At 52.5% G+C, this 26,881-nt stretch overlaps 2 protein-coding genes across 39 annotated transcripts in view; both read left to right on the top strand.

Moving 5' to 3' along the window:
- Positions 1–26,881, top strand: part of LOC126952767 (ubiquinol-cytochrome-c reductase complex assembly factor 2) — a 317,841-nt gene that overhangs the window by 196,893 nt on the left and 94,067 nt on the right. Inside the window, exon 1 of one of the 38 annotated variants that reach the window (XM_050787754.1) lies at positions 1,896–1,899. The exons of 32 other annotated variants lie outside the window; for them this stretch is intronic. The gene's annotated coding sequence lies outside the window, so the exon portion shown is untranslated. Of the gene's footprint in view, positions 1–1,895; positions 1,900–7,726; positions 7,731–9,327; positions 9,332–16,923; positions 16,931–19,794; positions 19,799–26,881 lie in introns of those variants that run through there. 5 more of the 38 variants (XM_050787745.1, XM_050787759.1, XM_050787733.1 and 2 more) reach the window with 5 other exon arrangements.
- MLN (motilin) lies at positions 15,987–26,264 on the top strand. The gene is made up of 5 exons (XM_050788839.1): positions 15,987–16,208; positions 19,157–19,280; positions 21,080–21,196; positions 24,421–24,523; positions 26,050–26,264. The coding sequence occupies exons 2-5, from the start codon at positions 19,164–19,166 to the stop codon at positions 26,262–26,264; spliced, it is 552 nt and encodes a 183-aa protein (XP_050644796.1). The 5' UTR covers positions 15,987–16,208; positions 19,157–19,163.

The raw sequence follows: 26,881 nt of genomic DNA, 5'->3' as shown, positions 1-26,881 counted from the left end.
AAGTCGCAGCAGTGACAGGGACCTAGTCTGATCCACTGAGATGCAAATGGATGGCAGCATGCTGCAGCAGAAGAGGACACAGATGCCCCGGCAACTGGAGTCTCCCCGGGTCAGGACCAAGCCCACTCAGGGCCTGGGTGACAGCAGGAAACTCCAGTTCCTCTGTTTCTTGCCTTGCTCTGTACCAATTCTCCCTCCCTCCACACACTCCATCCTTTCTTTTCTTTTCCTCCCGTCTCTCTCACACCTCCCTCCGTTCCCCTGCTTCCCTGCCCCTCCCTCCTCCTCCATGGTTGTTATTCCTCTGGGTTGAGCATTGCCCTCCCCTGTGTCCTCTTTGTAAATCTCCCAGGGAAGTCCTCAGGTTGTTTCAGTGACTTCCCTGCAAGGACACAAATGAGAACACAAAATGTGGGATGAGGAACATCTCCCTCCATTCTCCCATTTGGCCTCTTGAGCCCTGCCTTGGGACTGCAATGACAGGAGAAGAAGCCAGAAAAAACAAAGGGGAGTCTGGGAAGCGGAGAAAGCGCCAGCACCTGCCCACAGGGAGGAGTGGGGATGGGCAGGGAAAAACTGGGCCGACCCCAAATTTCAACCCCGGAAGTGCCCAGAGCTCCACTCTGGCAGGGGCAGGGACCTGGGAGAGCCATCTTCCTCCACATCCCTGGATCTCCCTCGAGCCTGAAGAATATGTGTCACCTGCCTAATGAGGCACAGCAGGTGGAATGGGGTTACAAAGTGTCAATGAAGCCATTCCCCACCATGCACAGCAACCAGATGTGGCAGGTCTGCGGCAGGAACTGGCCCACGATCCCTGTCACCCCACCGTCCCCCTCCTGGGGAGCCTGAGGCCACTGCTGTTCATTCCCCAAGGGGTGTTCTCAGCCAGCACACCCAGCCCCAGCTGGCTCGAGAACCGTCAAATGTCTCCTACATCGCACACCAGCTGAACGCGGCCTGCAGCCTGAACGTACTGTCCCACACACTTGCACTGCCATTTTTCAGATGTCTAAAGATGCTCTTGTGATTAATAAAACACAAATGCATCCAAAACGTTGCTGAACCCGTAATGGATTTTTGTCATTGTGAATTTCCTACACAGTGACTGGTACTGAAAGCTCAGTTGAAAGTTTTTATTTTCAAAGTGATGCTGGGTTTTATTCTTTTTTGGTTTTCTTTTTAACTTTTTTATTCTGGAGAATTTAAACACACACATGCACACATACAAGCAGAGAGACTTGGGGAGCCCCAGATACCCCTTCCCTAGCATCAGCAGCCCTCAGCTCCTGGCCGGCCTCATTGCATCTACATCCCAGCCACGTCCCCTGCCTAGTTATTTTGAAGCAAACCCCGGACACCGTATCATTTCCTATTTCAATCTTTTACTATAGATCACTAAAAGATAAAGACTTTCTTTTTAAACAGAATCAAAACACCATTATCGCACTTAAAGAAAAAAGCTTAATGGTAATTCTTCCACATCCAGTCAGTGTTCAAAGCAGTTGAGACTTTTTTGTCAACCATGGATCTTCACGCTTGAAAAGGTGGGATCCACTGGCCTGTGTGTCCCTCTTGTTTGGTCATAACTGTGCCTGCCTTTTATTCCTCACCCAACCTCCTCCCCATCGTGGCGGGTAAGAACAATCTTGGGCCAGAAACCGAGTCAGAATCCTCTTCCCTTCCAAACCCCCAGCGGAGAAGCGAGTCAGGGCTGCTGCTGTGGTCTCCACAGTGGCTGTACCATAAACACGTGTTCAGTCAAATTGAGTTGCACTCTGATGCTGCAACACAGGTGTAGATCGAAGGCCTCAGCTCAGAGCGTAGTGAAAAGCAGTGGGCATCCCACCCCCAGCAGGAGCGGACACACAGGGACAGGGTCCAGGTCCAGCACGGGGGTGGGGGCAGTCAGCTTCCTCCTCTAGGTATCCAGAATAGAGCCCACAGCCCCAACTATTCTGCTGAAGGGTCTTGCCTGCCTGACCTCTGTGCCACTCCATCAGGTCCTGTGAAAAGCTGTGCCTAAGCACCCTCCTCTCTGCTCTGCATCTAAATGCCACCTCCTCTAGGGAGTCCTCCTGGAGCCCATCTACCACAAAAAGCCCACGTACCTTTATCCTCTGTGTCCTCTGGACTTTGCCTGGCCCACCCTTTACTGAGGTTGAATCATTTGCTTCCCCTTCGATGTAGCTGTGAGCCCCTGAAGGGCAGGGACAGTACCTAGTCCATCTCCATATCCCCCCATGGAAAGCTCTTAGCAACTGCTTACAGCTGAACAAACAGCAGACCGTATTTCTACCTGGAGATGTGCCTTCCTTGCTGAGATATTTCCTTCCTTATTGATTTTCTCTACCCCTTTGATCATTTTCTTCCTTTTTAAGTCAGAGCTTCTCACACACAAATCCATTTATTGTGCAAGCTCTTAGTAAGCACCACTGTGTCCCAGGTGCAGGGGTAGGCAGTCACTCCACTAACAGTGAGGCCGGCAGGGGTGCAATGACGCGAACAGCATCACGCATGTGTAGGTATGTATGGGTGCAGGCGTCTTCTCCAAACCCTCCACACGTGGGTTAGGTCCTGCAACCCCTGGGTTCACATAATCCCAGGCCTGGCTCTCCTTCACCTCCAGGTGTTGGCAACTCAAACCTGCATCAGTCAGGTGGTCCCATCCTTGGTGGAGATGACATTTAAGTTGAAGAAAGATTTTCACATCCATGTCTCATTCAATTCTCAGCTCACCCAGGAAGTGAGGGATTGGATGAGACAAACATGCCCAGTCATCAGTAGATGAAAGTGAAACACAGAGAGGTTGTGCTTTGCCCAAGAGGCACACAGCACAGCAGGGATTCAGAGTGCCTGGACCTGAATCCAGCTTCAACACATTTCAGGGTCCATGAAGCCAGCCTCCAGGAGACCCCACGTGCACAATGCTTGGTCTGGTCCCACCCCCAAGCCCTTTGTCATCACCCAGAAAACTCCTTCCTCCCTGTGTCTGGTGCTAAGAGAGTTGGGAGGGGCCTCCAAAGCCCCCAGCATGGCCTACCCCCTTCGTTACATTAATATTACAGTTGAGGTAACCGAGTCAAGATGGGAAAACGCCTCAGCATGGATTGAGCACCTACCAGACACACCAGGCTCTTGGCATCCATTGTCTATTTAATGCTTACCCAGCCCCAGCAAGGCAGACCTTGACCCCATGATCTACATGAAAAGGGGCTCCAGCCAAGCCAAGCCCCAATATTTTTGCAACCTCACTGGCCAGAAATGGGAACAAACTTCTGTATCAAAGCTGTCAGCACTTCTCTGATTCTTGTGGAAAGATAGCTCTTCTGTTCTGAGAAAAATAATGTAGCAGATTTTTTTGTGTAAAAGTGCAGCTAAACTCTTCTGGACTGGAAAGAGTGGATTTGATGAGAAGCACACGATTTTGGAGGCAATGTGGCCTCTCTCTCTCAGCTCAGCAGAGGTTGGGGATCTGGACCCTGGGTCACAGGGTTAGGGCCAAAGGCACTTTCACTAAAGGTCTAAGTGGCCCCTTGGTATCAGTCCAACCTAAGGTGAGAGCCACCCAGCGGGAGAAGTGTTGGAGAGGTGCCTGTGGAGGCAGGATCAGGGCACCTGCCAGCCAACTTTTCTTTACACTGGCTAAGCCCTAAGTAAAGCTTGTTTAAACCCCAGAGCCTGGTCTTTGCCAGACTTTGCAAATTAAGGGAATTAGGCTATGTCCCAGCTTGGAAGGAAGGGGTTGAGGAGGAAGAAATTGACCTGAAAATGCCCACAGTGAAGAGGTGGCAGGCAGAGACCAGGAACAGCTGTCAGTGGGAGCGAGATGCTGGCAGAGCTGCCACCACGGATTTTGGGAGATGTGCAAGAATTCCTTGCGGATCCCCAGAATTGCTTGGGAGGGAAACCTGGAAAAGACTGGACTTGCCACATGGCAGGAATGGGAGGGGTTCAGAGTATCATCTCGCTGAAAATCGCAGACCCCATAGACTGGGGAAGTCGGACACATCTGGGTCACTACCAATGAGAAAACTGAGGCCCCTCAGGCCAGATGCATTGCCCAGCATCTCCCAAAGCCCCTGCTCTTCTGGCTGGAATAAGAATGCAGCTCTCCTGCCTCAGCCCTGACAGTTCCTCAGGAGAACCAGTTTCCCCCAGGCTGAGAGGCTGGTTGGCCCCGTTCCCTTGGTCACCATCTCCTTGCCTCTCAGAGGCTCCTCTACCTCAAGAAGGCATGGAGTTCTTAGGGTGGCAGCCCGCCCTGACATGTGTGTCTGCCCTCCACCTTGGCTCTGATTGACTTTTTACTTCCTGCCTGTCCAAGCAATAATTAAGATTCCTTTTTCCATAGTAAGCAGCTGCTGTCATCACCACTTCACAGCTCTGCTAATCACATTCCCCTTCTTCTCTTTATCCTGGAGGCAGGTTTCTGACAAGTCCTGTTTCCATTCCCTGCAGAAAAAAAAAGAAAAAGAAAAAGAAAAAGAAAAAAGGAGAAGGATGTTGAAGATAGAGCCTGGGAAGGTGAGGATGGAAGTGGTAGATCTGGGGGTGGCTTTCTTAGAATATGAACAAGTCCAGCTCTGACTTCCAAGGCAAGCTCAACCCGGATGGAACAAAGATCACATTCTGCAGAGAAAGTAGGAGGGACCCTCACGACCCCATGGTACCCAAACTTACCTGTCCCTGGTACCTGAATCTCCTCATTATAGATTTATCCTTTTGAATAGGGCTTGTTAGAAATACAGATACTCCTGGGCCAGGCACGGTGATTCATGCCTGTAATCCCAGCACTTTGGGAGGCTGAGGCAGGCAGATCACCTGAGGTCAGGAGTTCAAAACCAGCCTGGCCAACATGGTGAAACCCCATCTTCACTAAAAATACAAAAACTAGCTGGGTGTGGTGGCACACACCTGTAGTCCCAGCTGCTCAGGAGACTGAGGCAGAAGAATCACTTGAACCCGGGAGCCGGAGGTTGCAGTGAGCTGAGATTATGCCAGTGCACTCCAGCCTGGTTGACAGAGCTGGACTCTGTCTCAAAAATGAAAATAAAAAATAAAAATAAAAATGATACAGATACTCCTGGAGGGAGACTTGTCAAACTCAGAGTGATTTTTGGTGGCGTCTGTGAGGATCCTGTGTGCTTGCCCCCTTCCCCTGCTCTGCAATGGATCACAGTGGGCTGCCCCCGCAAACTACATTTCCCAGGCTCCCTGCCTGCTGGCTTCCTGTCAGGTTAGATCAATAGCAGCCACTGGCTGGAGGCTGGTAGGAGGGAGAAAAGGAGAAGCCCGGGTATTTCTTCCCACTCCTCTGATCTGGGGTGTCTCTGCTAGTGGCTGTTTATTGGCTTCCAGAGTTTGTCCCTCCACAATTCCAGTTCCAGTTCCAGCCTGGAAGGGCCCTGGGTAGCCCCTTCTCTGCGTCCCAGCTCCCGCTGGGCAGCCTGGTTCCTGGGCTGTCCCTATTCCTCCGACCTAGGGTGGAGCAGATTCCTGCCATTAGCAATCTTCGGGCCTTTCTTTCCCCATCTCCTGCTCAGCTCCTCCAGCACTTCTGTAATTTTTTTGCATATTATATTCCCTGATTGAACTGCCTGGCAAAGCTCTGTTTTCCTGCTTGGACCGTCACTGATAGAGCTTCTCACCATTAAAATATTCAACACAGAACTGTTGATGCCACCTGGCCTAACACATATCTCTTCCTTCCTCAGTTTTCCCCAGCTCAGTAAATACCACCGCCGTCCACACCACACTCAAGTCAGAAATCTAAACATCACCCTTGATTCTTTCATCACCAAATCTGCTTCCAAGTATATATTCTGAATCTTGGGTTTCCGTCATCACCATCCTCCCTCCCCTGGCCTGCGACTTCCCGACTGGGGTCCCTGCTTCTCATTTCCTCCCACAATCTTCTTTCCACATGGTACCCCAACCCACACCATGTCTTCTCCCCCGAGTCTAACGTCCCTCAGTGGCACCCCCTTCAGACTATCTAGGGTCAATCAGGATGTGTGGCCCCTGTGGAACACCCCCTGCTTCTGGCTATCTTATGAAAAGAAATGAGGGCTCAGAAGTGATGACAGGAGACTGTAGATTTGGAAAAGCCAGGTTATGTGGCAAATCCTAGCTGAAAGGGAGAGAGAGAAAGGATGAGTCCAGCCCCTCTGGCTCTCTCCCTCTGCCCCCAGATGGGAGGAAGGGTGGCTGCTGATGATCGGGGAATGGTAAGTGTCCTCACATGGCCCTTGGGGTCTTGTGGGATGGCTTCTCCTCCTCCTCCCCACAGCTCATCCACCCACCCCACCACCCCGCTAGGCCTACTCCACACCATGTGGAATGTCAGTTTCTAGAACACAGCCAAACTCTTTCCTGCCTGTACAGTTTCCCGGCAGGGCTGCTCCTGGCAGAGGAGTGGCGCCCATGGCCCTAGCTGCCCATAGTCCTCTTGCTCGTTCCACTGTCCCTGCTGGAGGGAGCAGTAGGGAGGGTGGGAGGGCCAGGTCTTGCTGCAGTTGGCTGTGTGGGGTGACCCTAATCCAGCCTTTGGCCAGTGCGTGTGTGAACCCTCAGTGTTGTCAGGGCAGCTTAGGGCTCTGGCTGCTCCCCTCAAGGGAGCGTCCTCTGGTGCCGGCCACCTTCCCCCAAGGCCTGGGATCTGTGGTTGGGGGGCTTCTCCCAGAGGCAGGGCTTGCCTCACTGGCTGTGGAAACCCTGCCTCTCTGTGTCCCATCTCCCAAACACATCCTCTCCTGCCTCCCCCAACCTCCTTTACCACCAACAGCTGCAGAATTTCAGCCGAGAGCATAAAAGACAGGTGCTTGTCTTTGCCTTTGTTCTTTTAAGAAGAAAAACAATGAGGAGACAAACCCTAGGAAATCAAGTGGGGGAAAAATCCAATCCTGCCTTCTGAGGAAATGTTAAATCAGCGAATTGAGATGCCGACATGAAAGCAGGATGGCCCGTGGAGCCTGTCACACCCGGGCCAGCAGGTGGGTGGTGGTGGGATGGGGCATAGCTGGGGAAGGGGCCTCCAGTGGCACCAGGCTGAGGCCCCAAAGTTCATACCCCGTGGCTCCCCTTTGGCTCTCTCTGGCCCCTGGGCTCTCATAGTCCCTCCCCACCCAGCAGTACAGTGTGATTTAGGGAAAACTCTCTTGCTTCAGCCCCTCCCATCCCCAAATTATACTTAAGTCCCCTGCCCTACCTATCGTGGAGGAGAGCGCTCCCTCCTGGTGGCCTCAGTGAGTTTGGCCTCCTTGGCCCCCCAGGACTGGCCCCTCGGGCTGCACCTCCTGAGAGAAAGTGGCCCTGCTGCCCTCCATACCCCCGAATGAGTTAGCCCTTGAGGACAGAACTGCATTCCTGTTTCCTGGGCACCCACCGATGCTCAGTGCCCTGGTCAGCACCTTATGACCTTGGACCTGCTGGACACAGGAGGGATCCGAGTGAAGCACACAGGGGCAGTGAGGAAGGGAAAGGTGGCTGGGGTCTGTGAAGAGGGCCCATCGGGGGTAGCCACTCAGTGCTAGGCTGTGGGATGGGGTGTGAAGGAGACCAAATGATACTTGGAGAGGAGAACAGCAACCAGGGAGGCAGCACCAAGATGGAGCGGGGGCAATGGGAGGAAGAGGAGGCCAGGGCCCCCTCCCTGGTACTTGAGCTGGGCCCAGGCCTGAAGAAGGCATGCGGGACCTCAGGGATGACAGCTTGGGGGTGGGCGGGGGAAGGGAAACCCCTCCGTGTGGTTATCGCCATGCCCAGGCTGTTTTGTCCTCTAACGAGCCATGTCCTCCCCATGCAGCATTGGTCCGTGTGGTTCTGTGTGGAGCTGGCCTCTGTGGGAGCCTCCACACACTAAGCCGGCTGGGAGTCTTTTAGGAGTCCTTGGCCCTGTCATCATGAGCTTTTTGGAAAAACACTGGGGGGACAAACTGGACCCCTGTAACAACCTGACAAGGCCAGTGGCTGAGGGGAGGGCTGTACTCGCCATTTCATCGGCCCCTTCCCTTGGGAGCTAATAGCAAGCCCCCTCCCAGCGGGAGGCTGAGCCCGCCCACACTCCTCTCTCCAGCTCCCTGAATCTCTTGTTTTCCTGAGTACCCTTGAATGAGGGGTAATCATTCCAGAGACTCAGCAGGCGATGTTTGGCTGCCCTTAGGGAAAAGGGAAATATGTCCAAGTCTATTTGTTTAAATCATTCAGCCCTCCAGGTTTCAAAGCCGCGTGAAGGGTGGCCAGGGCCATCAGCACCACGGACAGCGCACTCGGGCCCAAGAGGCCACCAGGTGCCTGCAGGCTGGAAGCTAGGGAGGAGATGGATTCTAGGCCTAAGAAAACCTCACTCTCGAGGCCCTGAGAGCATGTCCCTTTGACTGCAGCTTGAAGGGACATTGGATAAGGAATGTCACCGCCGGGCCCAGTTGCCTGGTAATCAACCATTCTCAGTGCCCTGCATGGAAAGGCAATTAAGGCGAGAATTAAAAAGCCATCGCATCATTTAAAATCCAATAACATGGCTGGCCTGAAATGTGTCCCCAGTCTCTGGGGAGGGTGGAGGTGGGGTGTGGGAGATGCTGAGGGTAGAGGGATGCGACAGCGAGGGAAGAGAAAGGTAGAAGGGGAGAAGAGGATGGCATGGGCATGGAGGTTCCTGAGGCTGCACACCTTCCCACCACCCAGCTGAAGTCCGCTCACCCAGCCCCTCTTAAGAGCCCTTTCTGATGACTCCGGCCTTAAGGATATTCTCTTCTCTGGAGTCCTTCAGAGCTGGCTGCCCGTGCTAAGTGCCGTCTTCTGGTATTCAGCATTGATTCCCGGCTGTTCATCTTTCCTTCTCGAGCAGAACAAGTGCTCCTGCAGGGCTAGGCTGTGCTTACAACGTCCGTGTGCACACCCCCACCCAGTGCCAAGCACAGAGCTCAACACTAGGTAGCAATTATTCACCGCTTACCAGTGGGTCCCTTGCTGTACCTTTTACATACTGCCCTGAACTGAACACAGTCCTACCCAACTCCGCATTACCTCTCTGCAACCCAGCAAGGCCATCCCCCAAATGAAAATAATAAAACTTGTGGTCCTCACAAGTCTGTGTGTTAAATGCAAAGCGAGTAAGGGCATTTCCCCCTTTCATTTCCAGTGTCTAAAAAGGGTTCATGCACATTCCTTCATGTAAAAGCTCTGAATTCACTTCTCCCTCCTAAGAGAGCCAGAGAATTCCTAATCTACTAAGATGATGTTAACCCTTTTCACATCAAATAAAGCCCTCCTGCAGGTAATCTTCCTGTCACAAGCTGACTGCCTTGATGTGACTTGGAAGTGAGTGGGGATACTCCATTCCCTTTCATTTTCCATCCTCCTTGGTAAAACCTGAAAGCGGGAGGATTCAGGTTTGATTGGAGCTGTTCTTGCAATTTATGCCTTCTGTCCCTTGAGGGCTTACACGTGTCTATTTTAAATAAACTCCCCCTTTTTTATCTCCTTTTTACAAAGAACAACTCAAATCTTCTCTGAGGAGAGCTTTACTTTGGGATGGATTTCAGTTCTGACAGTTCAACATTCATGAGGCGGGCCCTGGGTGAATAATGATTAAATGAATGATCTCTGTGATGGAGTCTTACTTGAGAGCTGGGGATATTCTCTCAAGGTCCTGCAGTGTTTTGGGCTGTAATTTCCTAATAACTTGGTCACTCTTTCAAGGAAAATCTTATTCTAAGAGGTGGAGAAGGAAGAAAAGGGATGGATGGTGTCAGGGGAGGGAAGGGCGAACTCTAATGCCCCCTGTCTTCAGAAGTGCCTTGGGCAGTTTTTTTTCCTTGTTTTAGTTCTAGGTAAGAGAAGCTGAGGCTTGCCACTATCTAAACTGCTGTCTCCAAATTCATCCTGCCTGCGTCCTGGACACTGCAGTGTGAACACAAGACCATGACTCTGGCTCACCCTACTATCCTACCTGAGATTTTGGGACCTGCCCGTTTGGTGCATAGTTAGATGTGGCACACAACAGGCTACAAGGATTAGGAATGGAGGATTGTGGTCATTTATGGTGGCAGATCTGGTCTCTACTTAGCCAGACATCTGTGAAGGGGTTGGGGCCTGAGGTCCCCAGAAAATGGAAGGTGTGACTGGCCCCTTACACCAGACCTGACCAGCAAACAATTTCACACTCAATTCCTGGGTGAACTCACCCTGTTCCACCAGTGTCTCACACTTCCCCAGATCTCACCCAGCCACCCAGCCCTATCCCTGGACGCAAGAGGAAACAGAATCCTCCCCTTTCTCCTGCCACTCCAGAGTGGGCTAGTGGAAGGAGACCCACAGCTGTCAATGGCAGAGGCTGCGTGTGGCCCGCTGTTTCCATTTGTAGCGGCTGGCAGCCCCCAAATCCAAAAGCCATCAGCCCAGCAGATGTGGGGAAGTCAACAACTGAGGTTTGCTGATGCAATGGAAGAGAAAAAATTTGGACAGCTTGTGTCTTCTACCTGAATCCACCCTGGATAAGGCTGACATTTGAAGCAACTTTGGCTCCCATCCTCATGGCATAAAACCTCTACCAAGACTTCTTTCCTTCTTAAGCATGAAAGTGCAAACTTTTCTCAACCACAGACTTCAGACTTCCTTAATCATTTATGAGAATGTGTTAGCTGTCCCTGCCTCCTGTTCTAGTGCCTGGTGCCCTCAGCTCAGGGAGCCAGGAGCTCTGCCTGCCCTGAAGGGGTTGAAGAGAAAGAAGCAGCTTTGGCTTACAAGAGGCCAACCTTTCCTTAGAATTAATTCATCACTTCCAGAGCAATCTGCTTTCTCTTCACACACATCCATCATTGCCATAAAAATATAAGTACACATATTTAAAACTTGATTAAAAGGAGATCTGGTACCACAAGCTCAATTCCCAGAAGAAACAGGAAAAAAACAAATCCCATAGAAGTCCGGTGCATAGACCCTGCTCTTAGCACCCACAGCCTGTCCTTGGAAAAAAAGTTATGTGATCTCTTCTTGAAGTTTTATAGCAGCAGCTTTGGCAATAAACCCCCGCAAATAGAAAGGAAACCCAGAAGCAAGTTGGTGATGGGGACATTTCTAGGAGTATTTTAACCCCCCGGGGAAATATTGACCAGGAAATCGGCAGGGATGCTATTGTAAAACTCAGCCGAGTCCCTAGGTTGTGTGCACACTGTCAATAATCCATGAGGCTGAACCAAAAAGAAAAGCATTTTATTGGATTGTTTCGGGTCCAGGTTGTCACTGTGCATTGAATGGACTCAACAGGAAATTGGAGATGCAGGAATGTTAATTCAAGTAGCAGATGTAACACACAAACAAGAAGCTCGGCAAATTGGAAATTAATCCTGGCCGGATCCGCTCTGTGTCAGTGTTTTCCTCTCCACTTGCACTGTGCCTGTATCATGGGGCTCTTGGCATATGGTGTCTGCTGTGTATCATTTCTCAACAAATCATTTGTGAGTTCTGAAAAAAGATCCTGAGTCATAGAAGGAAAAGAATAAAAATACTCCCCAGGTCACCAAAGCCTGTGTCCCCTGGGCCAGGGCACAGTTGTTGCCCAAAATAAATCTCTCAGAGCTTTGCTTGACCCAGTTTTAAACGTCGTCACCATCAACTTGTATTTTTGCTTATGAGTCCGGTTGCACACCTCTGTCTCTGTAAGGGACATCAAGGACTTCAGACGCGAGGTCTCGGCAACAACTCTCTGTCCTCCTGCCCTCCCTCCTGCCCCTGGGTTGCCTTGCCTTGGCCTTTGCTCACCATGAGCGATGCACATTTAATTCTTACCAGCGTTCTGGACAAGCCAACCTTTTGAAACCTTTCATTTTTCATTATTATTCCTTCAGCTTTGACTGCAATCCTTAGGCTGTTTTGGTTCCTCTGAACTCTGCCTTCGTCTGGCTGCCGCCCTCTGGCTCTTTGAGGAACCCATCTGGAGAACAGGGCAGTGTTCAAGCTTCCCGGCCCCCAGGAGCCCCCAGTTGCACCTTTTCTTCTTGGCTGGTCCCTCCCTCTCACCCATATCCTCCATCCTGTGTCCTCAGGGCCTTGGTGACATATGTCCAGCAGCCTACCTGGCCATTTCCAGCACGCAGTTCTAACTCCTGACATCTTCTTGTATTACATCTCTGTCCTCCCTGATGTTTGCTACATCTCCCAATTTAGTATCATCTGCAAATTTAATTAACATGCTGTTGCCTCCCTGTTCCAGACCATTAATGAAGATGTTATGGCAGTACCCAGCAAACAATATTTTCAAGGTCATGAGGAGAGGAGAGCTAAACTGCTAATACCTCTGCCCACTGTGGGAGAAAGAGGCAATCAAGTGCTCACATGTGGTTTGAGCCATTTCCTCTGAGTTTTGTCAACTTCCTTTCCTAGACTTGGGTAAGGTTTCTACGCCTCCCCTCTCCCTCGGCTGCTGCATATCTGTGGCAATTCCCACTTGGAAAATGAAGAACATCAGATTACGCCTTCCTTTTATTTTTGTCCAGTTTCTAGCAGGAGAGAAACAGCCACTAACTGAGCATTTGTAGGGAGAGCCAAGGTACATGGTAAAGACAAAGTAGTGGTTATTAGGCTTGTTATTTACCCAACTCCATTTCTAAAGCACTAACCGTGGCAGTGGAAAATGCCCAGCGAGGACCAAGGCACAAATAAGGTAGAGAAGACGTATTCCTGGTGAGACGGTTCCCAAAGGGCTGGCCCACACGGCCTGCAGCCCAGAGGCGTGTGAGCGGAGGCCCCTGCATCCCAGCAGCTTGTGACCCCAAAGCAGACCTGGAGCCCCCTGTGAGTCTACATTCCCCTTTTGCATTAGCAGGCACAGCTCATTGTGAACCCTGGTTTGCCTTCCTTCCACACCGAACTGCAGATGTCACACTGTAATACTGCAAATTACTTGGGTCAGAAACACTGAATCATGGGAGCGATCCAGGTTAGTGCTATTCACGCCCAGAAAATTGATCCTGGGTTATTTACTGTTTCCCGCACTTCCCTTCTCCCCATCTCTCACTACAGGCCTGCCTTGGGCTTGGAGGCTCCTAATCATTTCTCAGACAGAGTGTCTTGGAGGCGTCTCTGGACCAGAGCCCAGAATGGCCCAGCAGAGGCAGGGCACGGATCTCAGAGCTCTAGAACAGAGGGGCCCTGAGAAAGTGGCCTCAGATGTCTCCCTGTGCTCAGTGGATAGACCTGGTCCGCCATCTGCAGTCCTCCTCCCAGCCCAAGCCTGGCCTCTCCAAGCCTAAGGACATACAGCAGAAGCGGCACTTGTTCCAGTTGCTCAGCTCAGGCTGCCTCATGCTCAGAGACCTCATGGGGGATGGCTTAAGGAGAGAGTGGCAGGTTTATAGAATTGGTACCAGGCCACTGTTTTGTGTCTTCCCCAGCTACAAACATCCCTATGCACACTCACCAAACAATGAGGGGCAGAAGAACAGAGTTATTTAAAAAATAAATAAATAAATAAATAAATAAAAACTTCATTCTGAAGCCAGACTCCCTGGCCTGGCCATTTGAATAGCTGTGTGACCTTGGGTCCATTGTTCCACTTCAGTTTCCCCACATGTAAGTTGGGATAATAACCACACGAACCTCAGGGCTGTTGTGAGGTTCTAAAAAGCAGACGCGTGTAACATCTGGCTGTTATTTATCACATGCTCCAGACACTGTTGAGGTCAGGGACCAGCACACATTTTCTACAAAGGTCCATGTAATAAATATGTTCAGCTTTGTAAGCCACAGGTCTCTGCCACAGCTACTTAAACTCTGCTGTTACAGCCCCAAAGCAGCCATAGGTAAAATGAATGAGTGGATCTGTTCCAATATAACTGTATTTATGAACATGGAAATTAAATTCACGTGTCACTAAATATTCTTTTGGTATTTTAATTATTAAAAAATGTGAAAACTGGTTTTAGCTCACAGGCTGTAAAAAGAACAAAAGTGGCAGGCTGGTTTGGCCCATTTTGCCTGTCCTGGTCTAGGTGCTAGAGATGCAGATGTGATGTGCCCCATCACAGCAGCCCATGCTTATGGATGGAGCCCTCCAGAGCATCCCCGAGCCTGAGAAGCTAATAGACTACTTCCTGACTCTCAAGGGACTACTTTGCCCCCACCAAGGTCTGTGACTTTGTCTTTTTTTTTTTTTTTTAAGAGACAGGGTCTCACTCCGTTGCCCAGGCTGGAGTGCAGTGGCATGATCATGGCTCACTCTATCTTCCATCTCCCAGGCTCAAATGATCCTCCCACCTCAGCCTGCCGAGTAGCTGAGACCACAGTGGCATGCCATCATATCTAGCCAATTGTTTTTATTTTTTGTAGAGATGAGGTCTTGCTATGTTTCCCAAGTTGGTCTTGAATTCCTGGGCCTCAAGCAATCCTCTTGCCTCAGCCTCCCAAAAGCTGGGATTATAGGTGTGAGCCACCTTGCCCAGCCTAGCGACCTCTTCCTAAAAGCCCCTCTTGAAACAGGGCCAGTAAGACTCCAATGAGGCCCAAGGTTAAGGGATGGCAACTCTGCTGCAAACCCTGGCATTTGGAGCTCTAATTCCTGAGATAAGTCTCAGACCTCAGAGCCACACCACACATCTCACAACAGCCGCTGGTCCAGTGTGCTGGAGTTCTAACCGTGGGTGCAGAGTGGAGTGCTGTACACACAGACCCCGCTGGCAGGAAGCGAGGACACCGAGCTGCCATCTGTTTTCATTAAGCCTTGCTGAGTGGGGAAGGTAGAAGTTATCTGCGCTGGGTTTGAAGCACTGCAAACATTTGTTTCTGAGTGGAAGGGCCAGAGCAGACCCAAGGACTGGCTGGGCAGGGTCTCCTGGGTAAGAAGTAGTGCCCCTCTGGATGTGTGGGGCAGCCTCTCTGGAAGGTGCTACTAGCCAACGTAGGTCGCCTGGGAAAATGGCCACTGCCCACCCAGACCCTCGGGATTCCACATCCTGACTGTACCCCACCTCGGTCTCTGCCTGGTCCATCACAGGTACCCAGAAAACTAGAGATCTTCCAGAGTGATGTTTTTACCCTAAAGTCCCCTTCAAGGTATCATGAGGATGCCCAATATTCCATTTCCTCCATCAAATCTAAATCCTTCTGCTTGGTTGCTAAGGGTCCCCACACTCAGATCCGACTGAGCGGCTCCTAGACCACACAGGGGACCTCCTGTGACACAACCACACCATCCTAAGCCTGTGTGTGCCCCAAATCCCCAGAAGCCCTCACTCCTGCCCTCTGCTGCACCTGGCCACGTCTGGCCTTCACCCTCGTATAAAGAGACCTTGCAGGGGAGTCACAGACGAGCTGTTTAGCAGTGCCTCTGTTTCCTTATCTATCAGATGGGGGAAACAAACGCACCCACCTCACGGGGTTGCTGTGTTTAATCAGAACGTTCGTGTCAAGCACTTCCTGAGTAATGCTGCGCTCTGGAAATGGCCCCACCCAGCCCCAGCAACAGCAACCCAGGTCTGACTCCAGATCACATTCACCTCTTCCCTCTTCCCTCTTTGAATCTTTACACGTACTGTTTGAATTGCATGATTACCATGAAACACTGCCCAGGTAGGTGTCCATCTCCCCATTTAGGCTGCGGCGTGCAGACCTCCCACGCTGTCACCCCTCTGCATTTCCTTGGCTCCTTTGTGGCATCTGGCCCCACACAGCCCTGGATCTGGACTCAGTCATTTTCTTTTCATTAATCCACTGAAATGCTGTCACAAACTCCTGAACACTTTCTTTCATGAGGGGCTTCAGGGGGAAGACTGAAGAGAAGTTATCTTTCTAATACACACTCTGACAGGTCAACAGAAGATCTGATCACTAGAGCGTTGGCCTGCAGATGCTCACCAATGTCACATATTTAAGGAACAAAAAAAAGAAAAGGCTTTTGTTAAAATGACCTCTGAGAGGCAGCTGAGTTTTCAGTGGATGGGAGAATGCCATCTGGGTGTCATCTGACTGTCGCTGTTCCTTCCAGGAAAGCCCTGGAAGCCCACAGCGTGGCTAGCCCTGCCCGGGGTTTCCATGAGTTTCAAGAATCCAGGCTCCCTCACCGAGGGCCCCCAAAGCTGTGGTTAAAGGTTAACAGGCTCCAAGGGCAGCTCCCAGGGTTGGGAGGTATATAAGAACCCATCAGATCAGTCGGACACCAGAAGACAAGCAGAGAGAGACTCCTCCAGACCCACTCAGACCACACGCACGCTGTAAGTAGCCCTCGGAGAAAGGGGGTGGGGAGCGGTTGGCATGAACCCTAAAGCAGAACGGTGGTGCAAGCCAGAGCCAGCCTGGTCCAGGGCCCTCTGCCACCTTCCAGTGCCCAGCCGGGCTTCACACTGAGTGCCCGAGCTGATTCCCAAGGCATTAGTGAGCAGAGGCAGGGCTGAGGCACAGAGGCTGGAGGGAAGCAGGTGGGTGCACCTCCTGGCAAAGCAGCGTCTGTTGTGGGTGGGTCTGGCACATCCACAGTGGGCCGGGAACCCAAGCCAGAGCTCATCATGGATGCAGGGCTCCTCTTGGCATGGTGGCTTTGCTCTGGAAAGGTAAGGAAAAGCTGGCCCTGCGGTGACTCATGCCTATAATCCCAGCACTTTGGGAGGCCGAGGTGGGCAGATCACGAGGTCAGGAGTTTGAGACCAGCCAGGCCAATATGGTGACACTCTGTCTCTACTAAAAATACAAAAATTAGCTGGGCGTGGTGGCGGGCGCCTGTAGTCTCAGCTACTCAGGAGGCTGAGGCAGAAGAATCGCTTGAACCCGGGAGGCGGAGGTTGCAGTGAGCCGATATGGCACCACTGCACTCCAGCCTGGGAGACAGAGTGAGACTCCATCTCAAAAAAAAAAAGAAAAAGGAAGGAGGGAAGGGAAGGGAAGGGAAGGGGAAGGGGAGGGGAGGGGGGAGGGGAGGGGAGGGGAGGGGAGGGGGGGGAGGGGAGGGGAGGGGAGGGGAGGGGAGGGGAGGGGAGGGGAGGGAAGGGAAGGGAAGGGAAGGGAAGGGAAGGGAGGAAGGAAGGAAGGAAAGGAAAAAGAAAGAAAATAAAAGAAAAAGTTGACCCCAGGGGACAGCACATGGGGAGGCAAGGCTAGCCCAGCCAGGAGTGCCGCAGGGGAGGGCAGACGGTCACCCCCGTCATGCAGAGCTGGGCACTTGAAGGCTGAAGCCCCCCATCTCTGATGATGGGAAAGGAATTAGTGCCTCACTGTACAATGAAAAGCTCCCTCTCCCACTTCCAGCTCGCCAGAACACATGAACTTAGGTGACATGCCGACTGCCAGTTGGATCAAGAAAATGAGCAGCAATTGGATTTTGCCTTTTTTTATTTAAAGTTTTTATTGATTCCTATGGAGTGAATTAAATACACCAGAATGAAACAGGATCTATAGCTTCTCTGAGAAGGAAATGGGACGCCATAAATGTGACACATCCATCTCTGCTTGGGGGAAAAGCAGGCCCCAGAGACTCTTCAGGGAAAGCACAGGAATGAGACGGGTCCCACCCACCTCAACCCAGTCTCCGTTCAGCTCAGGCTCCTCTGGGGCTCCGCACAGGGCCTCGGCTTCCTGGGAGGTGGTCTTGAGTGGGCAGGTGGTCCTTTCAGCCTGCTGGGAATTTGCATACAGCTGGGATGGGGAGGCTTTCGCTGTCTGAGCTCTCTTGTTCTTGTTCATGGAGTTTGAACAAAATGGAGAGAAAATAGGAAGTGGGAAGAAGAGAGAGCTGGAATAGTAAGAAGGCAGAGGGAGCGTCTGGCTTGGCAGGGTGGCTTCAGATGACTGAGGAGACAGGACTTGGCTGAGAGGCAGGATGCAAGCCTGCAGCCTTGGAAGGTTCTGTTCAAAGGGGGAGCCAGGTTGAGACCTGCAGAGGAGCCCCGAGGCCTTTCCAGGGCAGACCCTCTCCTGCTGACAGAATCCAGGCTGCCTAAGGACTGGAGGAGCCTTTATCTGAAACCTTGTAACTACCTCCACCCCTACCCCTACTGCTGTCTTGGCCTCCCCTCCGAGCTACTGCTGTCCTGGCCTCCCCTTCCTGCTCGGAGGCCTGGCCCCTGCACTCAGCAGTCCACCCAGCACAGGAACAGTGGTGCCCAAGATGCATTCAACAGGCCTGCCCCCTGTGCCTTCCTCCACCTGCTATGGGCAGAGGCAACATGAAATGGGGTATTGGGAAAAGCACTGGGCCTCAAAAGGCCAAGGTTCCAGCCCCTGCTGCCTTTGAATGAGTCAACCATGGCTGGCATTCAGCTAGGCCGTCCCACCCCCACCCCAGGACCACCCTGTCCCTGCCCAAAGTCTGCCCAGTGGACGCTTTCTTAAGGCTCTGTACCCCTGCAGTCACCATGCCGAACTGCTCCCCGCCAGGACCGGAGCTCCAAAAGCCCACCACAGCCCAATGTCCTGCCAGCTATTCTACACACACCTGCTTCCTGGTCAGCAATCACCGGGTTCCAGGGTGTGAGGAAAGAGGAAGCCCGCTCCCTGCTGTTTCAGGATGGTGGCAAAAGGCAGCTAGATGCACTGGAGCATGCGGCACGGGGCTTGTTCCCAAGACACCACTCCCCCAACAGGGAAGGGGGTGCCCTCTTGGCTCAGGGATACAGCTCCATGCTGAATTTTTCCATCTGGCTCATCCTTTGCAATGGTAGAGGTTCTACAGACCCAGGGTCCTGGCCTGGCACTTCCAGGCAGAGCCCTGGTCATCTGGGCTTGGGTCCACCCCTTTTGTCATTCTCAAGGCACTGGGGCAGGGAGGTTTCCCTGGGTCTTGGGGCACAGTTCTGTTGATAATCTAGGCATTCCTTCTCTGAAAGATGAGGTCCTCCTGCCTTATGAGCCCAGCTGACCCCAGAAGACCTCGCCTGTACCAAAAGAGAAGAACAGACAAGTGAAATGATTCCTCCCTGGTGTGTGGTAGGGGGCTCGACGGCCTTTCCCAGGAGCTCGGCCAGCTGCCACAGCTCTGGGGCAGAAAGGTGCTCAGAGCTCATCTGCTAAAGCTCTGATGCCAGGCCCAAATCCAGAGAGGCTGAGCTCTGGCTGAAGATCACACAGCAAGAGCTGGGGCATGGGCCAGAACTGAGGGCCCCTGCCTCGGACACAGCAGTCTGCCACTATACCCCAAACTTGGTGACAAGAGCTCCTTGTCATTGTCCAGCTCCAAGATGGTATCCCGTAAGGCTGTGGCTGCTCTGCTGGTGGTGCATGCAGCTGCCATGCTGGCCTCCCGGACGGAAGCCTTCGTCCCCATCTTCACCTACGGCGAACTCCAGAGGATGCAGGTAAGAACCTCCTGCTGCCTGCCTTGCTAGCAAGGCTGAGGTCACTATGACCTACACCAGCAATACCAAGGAAAGTGTGAAGGACCAGGACCCAAGATAACCCCCAGTCCCAGCCGCCTCTCTGGCCACCTTTGCGCCTTCACTGGCATCACTCAGACATGTCAGTGGCTCATATGAGCAACATCTTTCCCACCCCTGCCTATCCTTTGGAGGAAATTTTTAATTAACAAGCCAATAAATATTTACTGAGCTGCTCTGCAGTATAAGAGGCCACCCTGGGTGATGGGCCCGAGCATGCAAAAGAATCTCAGCACCTCCCCATCTCCGGGGAGCAGGCTGGGGTGCCAAGACACGAACATATGAAAAATTAACTAACAGTCGCAGACAAAAGAGAGATGTCACAGGCAGGGCATGATGCATTGCCCCATCAGTGGTGCTCAGGTTCAGAGGAGGGAGAATCACCAAGGGCTGGAGCGTGCTTGGAAGCCTGCAGGGAAAAGGTGGAACTCAGCTGGGGGCCTTGAGAGATCAGGAGCAAGGGACCAATGGGAGCCAGCACCCAGAGGCGGGAAACAAGGCTGTGGTCCATGTAGCAGTGGCCAAAACCTCCTCTTTAGGGCCCAGAAGAGAACCAGGCAGGCCTCGTGGAACTCAGGCAGTGGAGCCTAAGGAAAATGGAACTGCTGGCTCTGCCTCCCGGCTGCCTTTTACTTTAGACTTCAGGGATGCTGAGTGTCTATGCAGATGTTTGGTTTCTTTAATCCCAGGAGATGAAGAAAGGGACTTTCATGCTCCACCCTGTCTGACACTGAGACTCCAATAGGGATGAATACATGAGTTAGTGCCCAGGGAGGTCTCGAGGCTCTGGGGCACAGCCTGTCTGCAACTGCCCACTCTATGCGGGGAGGTGTGTGGGGATCCACATTCCCAGTGAACAGCGCTCTTTTGAGGGGCAAGGCTGAATCCAGATCCCCTTCTTCAAGCAGACATGGGAACTGGGTAGGTACAACAGCAGGCCCCAACACACTGTCTTCCACGCTGGCAGGCTCCCCACAGGATGACCGTTTGTTCTAGAATCACCATGTCTCAGGGCAGGCCAACAGCGGAGTCCCGAGAGTGTCACTAGAGAAAGCAAAGGAATGAGGATCACAGTGCTCGGGGACCTGGCCGGCAGCATGCCAGGCAAGACTGGTGGCTGGACAGGAATAGCCAAACCCAGTGGAACATAAACTAGCAAAATGGCAAGAAAAGGACACTGCATTAATCTGCTGCATGGCTTTTCTCCTCATAATTGCCAGGCACCGGGATTTTTATGAAGAAGCTACAAACTCCCTCCTCCATAATTTATCTCCTGTCTTGCTTCTTATAAATCACCTCCCAGGGACTCTGAGTTCCTGGGCCACCCCATGGCGCCCTCCCAGACTAGGCTGACTTGCTACTTTTTTAATAGGCTCTCTGCTAAAAAAGACACATTTTCATACTTAATATGCATGAAGGGCAGCCATTATTTTCAGTGTTTTAAGTTAATTAACAGTAACAATCTGGGTGCAATGTTTTAACTACAAAGGAATGGATTCCTCTTCAAGTTGACCTATTATTGTTGGGCAACCTCAAGGGCCATCCATGAGCCACTAGTTAGTATCTGAGACTCCTCGTGCAGAAGGCTCCTGGGGGGAGGGTTCTTTCAGTCTGTAGGGAGCTGGGGGCAGGTAGCGTCCTGGGCAGATGGAGACAGGTGAGGGGCCATCAGGGTGGGTTGAGGGAGGGCAGTTCTGTGCAATTTTCTGCTCTGCCCTTAGGAAAAGGAACGGAGTAAAGGGCAAAAGAAATCCCTGAGTGTATGGCAGAGGTCTGGGGAGGAAGGTCCTGTAGACCCTGCGGAGCTCATCGAGGAAGAAGGAAACGAAATGATCAAGGTGAGCAGACAACAGGGACAAGGGAGAGAAACTCACAGCAGGGCATGCATTCCCCTGCCTGGCCCGGAGGCAGGGCCCACGAACCAAAGCGAGCCTCAGAGTGTCCTAGGATACAGCAGTGAGCTCCATCCTCGTAGGGAGAGACGGACTCCAACAACGAGATAAATCAACCATTTCAGGCACCAGATAAGGAAGTAGGAGAGTGACTGAGTGGGGTTTGGGGGACTGCTTCGTCCCTGAGATGGGTCAGGGAAGGCCTCTTGGAGAAGGTTACATTTGACTTGAAACCTGAATGAAGAGAAGGAGCCACCTGTGCAAAGAGCTGGAGCAAGGACCTCCTGGGAGAAGGAACAGTGAGCACAAAGACTGAGAAGCACTGGTGGGCGCCAGGCCCTTGTGGCAGGCGCGAGTCGAGTGGGCAAGAGGGCAGCATGGCCAGCCCAGGCAGGGCCTGCATGCAGCGCCACTGGGGATTCAAAGCAGGGAAGTCACTGGAGCCCTCTCAGAGCTGGGGCAGCACGAGTGGAGGCAGGAGGCCAGGCAGCAGGTGCTGCAGTCCTCCGGAGAGAGGTGGCGAGGGTGCCAGTTCCTCCCCTCCCAGACAGAAACCCAGGAGCCAGCCACAGGCCTCAACACCCAGGGCCGACTGTTGGGGCTGGGGAGAACCTTGAGCTTGTCCCGTGAGCTCTTTTATTTCACAGACTCGTTTATTTGGGTGATCAATAAATGAGCCCCTACTAGGTCTGAGGCACTGTTCCCGGCACTGGGGACGGGGTGGTGAACAGACAAAATCTCCGCCCTTGTGGAACTCACACTCCATAGGGAAGAAGTAACAAGATCCTAGGACGACTGAAACAGACCACAAACAAGGTAAAGACAGGAAGCAAACTCAGCAGTGTGGCAGGCAATGACATGTGCGATGGAGGTAAACAGAGCCACAAGGAGCCGTGGTGGGTTATGGATCTCAGTGGGCAACAGCAGGCGTCCTAGGAGACGGTAGGGGCACACAGACCAGAAGAGAGCAAGGCATGAACCACAAGGATTTCCGGGGGAAGAGGCTTCCAGGCGGGAGGGACAGCCAGTGCAAAGTTCCTGAGGCAGGAGAGGGCCCGGTGCATTCAGGAAGAGTGAGAAGGCCAGAGAGACTGGCGGAGGGGCAGGGGCAGCTGTGGAGTTCACAGGCCACTGGACTCTCCATTCACTCTGCTGAAGTGGAGCCCTCGGGGTTCTGAGCAGAGGAGGGACGGATCTGATTTACATTTTAAAGGGGTCTCTCCAGCTGCTGAGAACAGACTGCAGGGACCGGACAAAGGCAGAGGTAGGGAGGCCGCTGAGGAGGCTGCTGTAGTATGAGACACAGAGAAAAAGAGAGAGGGAGACTTCGGCCTCAGGCGGTCTTGGTGGAGGCAGGGCAAGGAGGTTGGATGTTTTAAATATTTTGGAGGTAGAAGCCCACAGGATTTGCTGAAAGAATGGATATAGGATGTTAAGAAAAAGTGAAAATTGACTTCAAGGGTTTGGGCCAAAACAACTAAAGAGGGAGTTGCCACTCACAGAGACAGAGTAGTCTGTGGTTGGCTGCAGGATGGCAGGAGGAAGATCAGGAAGTCAGACTGGGCCTGAAAACCATGAGATGCTCTTGGGTATCCAGGCAGAGACATTGCCCGGGCAGGTGGACATACAAGTTTGGAGTTCAGGAGAGACGTGAGGGCTGGAGGCACACGTGTAGGGGTCATCCGTGGTTAGAAGGAATTTCAAGCTAGGCGCGGGTGAGCCATTTGAGGAGACAGGTATGGATGGAGAAGCAGAGGCCCAGGCCTGAGTGTGGGTCACTTCCACACAAAGGGGCCCAAGGGGCAAGAAGACTGACATCCAGAGAGAGCAGGAGTCTCCTTGTCACGGTCACATAGGAGTCAGGGCAGAACCCAGCTGGACTCCCACCTCCCACTGGACACAGGCCAGTGATCCTTCCTGGTGCTGTCAGGCCCAGAGAACAACCTGGGTGCTGTCGCCGCACTCAGCACTCAGCAAGGTGGGGCTCCTTTCCCCCCACATCCACTCCGAACTCCTTGGGCTCCTGAGGAGGGAGCTGGGAGGGAATCCAGCAGCTGGCGAGCAGGAGCACACTCAGAATCACCTCCTAAATGCACCTGAGTCGGAGTTTGAGGCACTAACTCCAAGGTTGCCCGGGGACATGGTATGTCCATGAAGCCTTCTTGGGAAGGCTTGGGTGGGGCCCCTCTCACCTCTTTCCATCTCCTAGAACCACGACATACAGAGCTGGGAGGGCCCTTTGGGAATGCCCAATCCAGCCTCCTCGTGTTCAAGTAAGGACCCTGCTAGAGGGTCTAGAGGGAGAGGCATAACCACAGCCGGGAATGGCACAGGCAGGACTGAACTGGGGCACTTCAGACACCCTTCAGGCACCCTGAGCCCCCAAGGGTCTAGGAGGCTCATTCCTGGAACCCAGGGAGCCCGGTGGGAGGCAGAGGCCAGGAGTCTTCCAGTGTGCTGGCTAGTTTGTGCAGCAAGAGCATTGATCCAGGAAGCTCTGGCGGAGGGGCGACAGGGAGATCAATCAGTGCCCTAGGCTCTGCCTCGAGGCTGCAACTACCCCTTTGGTGGAGAGCCTCCAGACAAGAGGAAAGGTAGCCTGGTGGTCGTGGGCACAGACCCTGGAGCCAGGCCCCTTGGATGTAACATCTTCATCCTCTGCTCCTTACCACCTGTGTGGCCTTGAGCAAGTTACTCAATCTCATTGTCCTCAGTTTCCTCATCTGCAAAATGGGAACAGTAACCGTCCCTACCCCACAGAGCTATTGAGAGGTTAATATACATAAAGCACTTAGAATAAGTGTAAAGCGTAGAATAAGGGTAAGGCTCCACAATGTTGGCTATTATTGTTGAGGGGGCAGTGAATTCCCTCCTCATGAGAAAAGCCTGCTGGGGTTCCTGCTGATACCCGTCCCCCCCCTCCCCGTCCCAGCATCCCCATTAGGGAAGGTGTGCTGATCCTCTCAGCAGGACTCAGCGACCTTCAGGATCCAGCCCTCTGGTTAGAATTAGGGGAAGGTGGCAGAATTCCCAGCCATCCCTAGAGGCTCTAGTGGGGTCTGCAGGGTGGTGTGGCTCCCGTGGGTCCCTCCTGCCACCTGTAGTGCACCCAGGGGTTAAGGGCCCTCTCCACACCTCTCCCTTGTTATTAACGCTGCCTTATTTCACAGCTGACTGCTCCTCTGGAAATTGGAATGAGGATGAACTCCAGACAGCTGGAAAAGTACCGGGCCGCCCTGGAAGGGCTGCTGAATGAGATGCTTCCCCAGCACGGTACGGGGAGGGCGGGCATCTCTGCAGCTTGGCCAGCCTCCGCCCACCCTGGCGTTAATACTCCAGAGGCAGGGTTTCAGGGTGGCAATTTGTTTGGCGGCTTTGCACTTGAGAATGTGGAGCTGTCTTCTCCCTGGGCTATGCTGTGATACCTGCTGGTGGCTGCAGAGCCCCAGTTCTCCAGGGAGACGGGGCTCAGGCTGGGTTCCCAGCAACCCACCCCACTCTCCTGCTCCAGATATTTTAATTCCCTCCCACAACATCACCACGGGGCGGTTGCTCCGAAGGAAACCTTGGTGCACTTTCCCGTCCCCATTCATTCTGCAAATTAAAGTCCTGAGCCCTATTTGGCTTTGCCCAGTTCAAGGTCTGCCTGAGTTACGTGAGCAAAGCTACATCTCCTCTGACAAACAGCCACTAATTACTTCTCATAGTCCCCAGGAGGAGAGAAGAGACTCGAGGAAGTGCTGTTAGTGATGGAGAAACTGGGAGGTTAAATGACTTGCCCCAGGCTATAGGCAGCTTCCAGGCTCCTTGCAAAACATCCCACCTTCCTGCCCAGCCTGCCCTGGTGCCCCCTCCTCCCTCCGACCTGCAGGCAGGTTTTAGAGGGCAGTTTCATAAGCAGACCTGCTGATGGTACTGAGTGCAAACCTCTGCTTTTCTGCAGCAGCCAAGTGACGGCCATGCTGGGGAGAAGGTGGACAGATTTGGGAGGACTCTCCCGCCCAAGTGAGGCCCTGGGAATTTGCACAGCCTGCCAGCTGGGCTTGGAAGAATAACACCCTTTCCAAAGCAAATCCCCCTCCAGCAAATAAAGCATGAAATATACAGAAATGACTCTTATTTAATATTTTAATTCCCAAAGGGCAAACTAAGGTCGCAAGAAAAAGGCGGGAAAAGTAAAGCTCAGAGAAAGTTGGCCATAAATAACGCTTACATTAACATTGTGTGCCTTTTGTGAGTTCTAAGTTCAAATATTAACTCAGATCCAAACAACTGAAAGAGTACCACTCACTGGCCCTTCCATTATAGGTGAGGAAACTGATCATTCTTTTGCCCACACACCGAGCCAGTGACAGACTGAGGACTGGAATTCAGGTCTCCCAGGTCTCGGTCCATTTTTAGTTTACTGACACGCTCGAGGTCTAATGGGCCAGAGAATTTTAGGGCCTCTGCACTCAACCCCTTGCCAGGTAACTTCCAACCAGCCCTTTAACCTCAATGAGCCTGTGCAAAACCAGGGTGGTAATATCCGCCTTGAGATCTGGGATGGAGGCACAAGCAAAGAGCAAATTACTATTATCACCTTGTGACTATCAGCTCCAGCATCCGCAGCAGAATTACACAGCCAACCCACTTATTTTTGCCTTCTAAACAAAACTGGATGGGAAATTTCATTCTAATTTAATTTTACATTAATGAATGTTCATTTATTTATAAACTGGGGCCACATCGGAACTGCAGCTCCCTCCATCCATAGGTTACCAGCAATTAGACAGTGTCCATTCTGCATTTCCACCCAGGCTTAGCCACAGAAAGTAGTTACCAGAACAAGAACTCCAACGCTGAACAAGAGACCCTTGTTGGAGGTACTCTGAATTCTCCCGAGAAACACTCAAACCTTCCATGGGCTCCCACCCCTGCCACGCTGCACATTCACACGCATTTCCAGCACATATACCGATCAACCCCTGAGCAGCTGCAGGTTCCTGGGAAATGCTGCCAAGACGCCCGGTAATAGAGAGAGAGGGCTGCGGCAGAAGGGCATGCGGGGGGTGGCGGGGGAGACACAGAAATCTATAAAGCCTGCTGCTGGGAAGATCTGGATCCAAGACTCCTCCCTTCCGAGCTCCACCAAGCCAGTTCACCCCATTTTCTGTAACACACTCCAAGAAGCAGAGAAACAAGATGCTCACAGTGGTCCCCTTCGCCGTGGAAAATGCATTTTGTGTCCTTCCCTCATCCTCTGCTGGAATCTGACCCTGTATCGAGACTGCCTTCCCCCATCACCAGCAGGGGGTGCCCATTTCTGGGGCGGGGCCCCAGCACTGGCTGGGGCATTTTCCCTGAGATTCTGGGTGTTGAAGAGCCTCTAGTTGAAATAGACATCCACCACGGAGGGACATGGGGTCCCCAGGAGACTGCCCAGGTGGTCTGCACTGTTTAGGTGGGAACTGGTTCAGCAACCACAGCACTGGGGAAGGGAGAGGGTGCATTCTGCAGAAAAGCCCCGTTCAAAGCTCAGCGCTGCTGCCCAACAGCCCCAACCCTCACCCCGCGCCCTCTGATGTGCTTCTCGGTAATGAGCTGCAACAGAGACCCAGCTACCACCAACATCTGTATGCACAGTGCCCT

The sequence above is a fragment of the Macaca thibetana genome, chromosome 4, assembly GCF_024542745.1.
Source record: "Macaca thibetana thibetana isolate TM-01 chromosome 4, ASM2454274v1, whole genome shotgun sequence".
NCBI classification, from domain to species: domain Eukaryota; kingdom Metazoa; phylum Chordata; class Mammalia; order Primates; family Cercopithecidae; genus Macaca; species Macaca thibetana.
Note: the sequence above shows the minus strand (reverse complement) of the source record. Positions and strands in the feature narration are given on the sequence as shown.

What these genes read in the sequence shown, in the direction of transcription:
- MLN (XM_050788839.1), top strand. Translation starts at nt 19,164, where the DNA reads ATGGTATCCCGTAAGGCTGTGGCTGCTCTGCTGGTGGTGCATGCAGCT. An exon ending in AAGGAAACGAAATGATCAAG is followed by an intron (nt 21,197 to 24,420) that starts GTGAGCAGACAA and finishes CTTATTTCACAG; the next exon opens with CTGACTGCTCCTCTGGAAAT. An exon ending in TGAGATGCTTCCCCAGCACG is followed by an intron (nt 24,524 to 26,049) that starts GTACGGGGAGGG and finishes ATTTCCACCCAG; the next exon opens with GCTTAGCCACAGAAAGTAGT.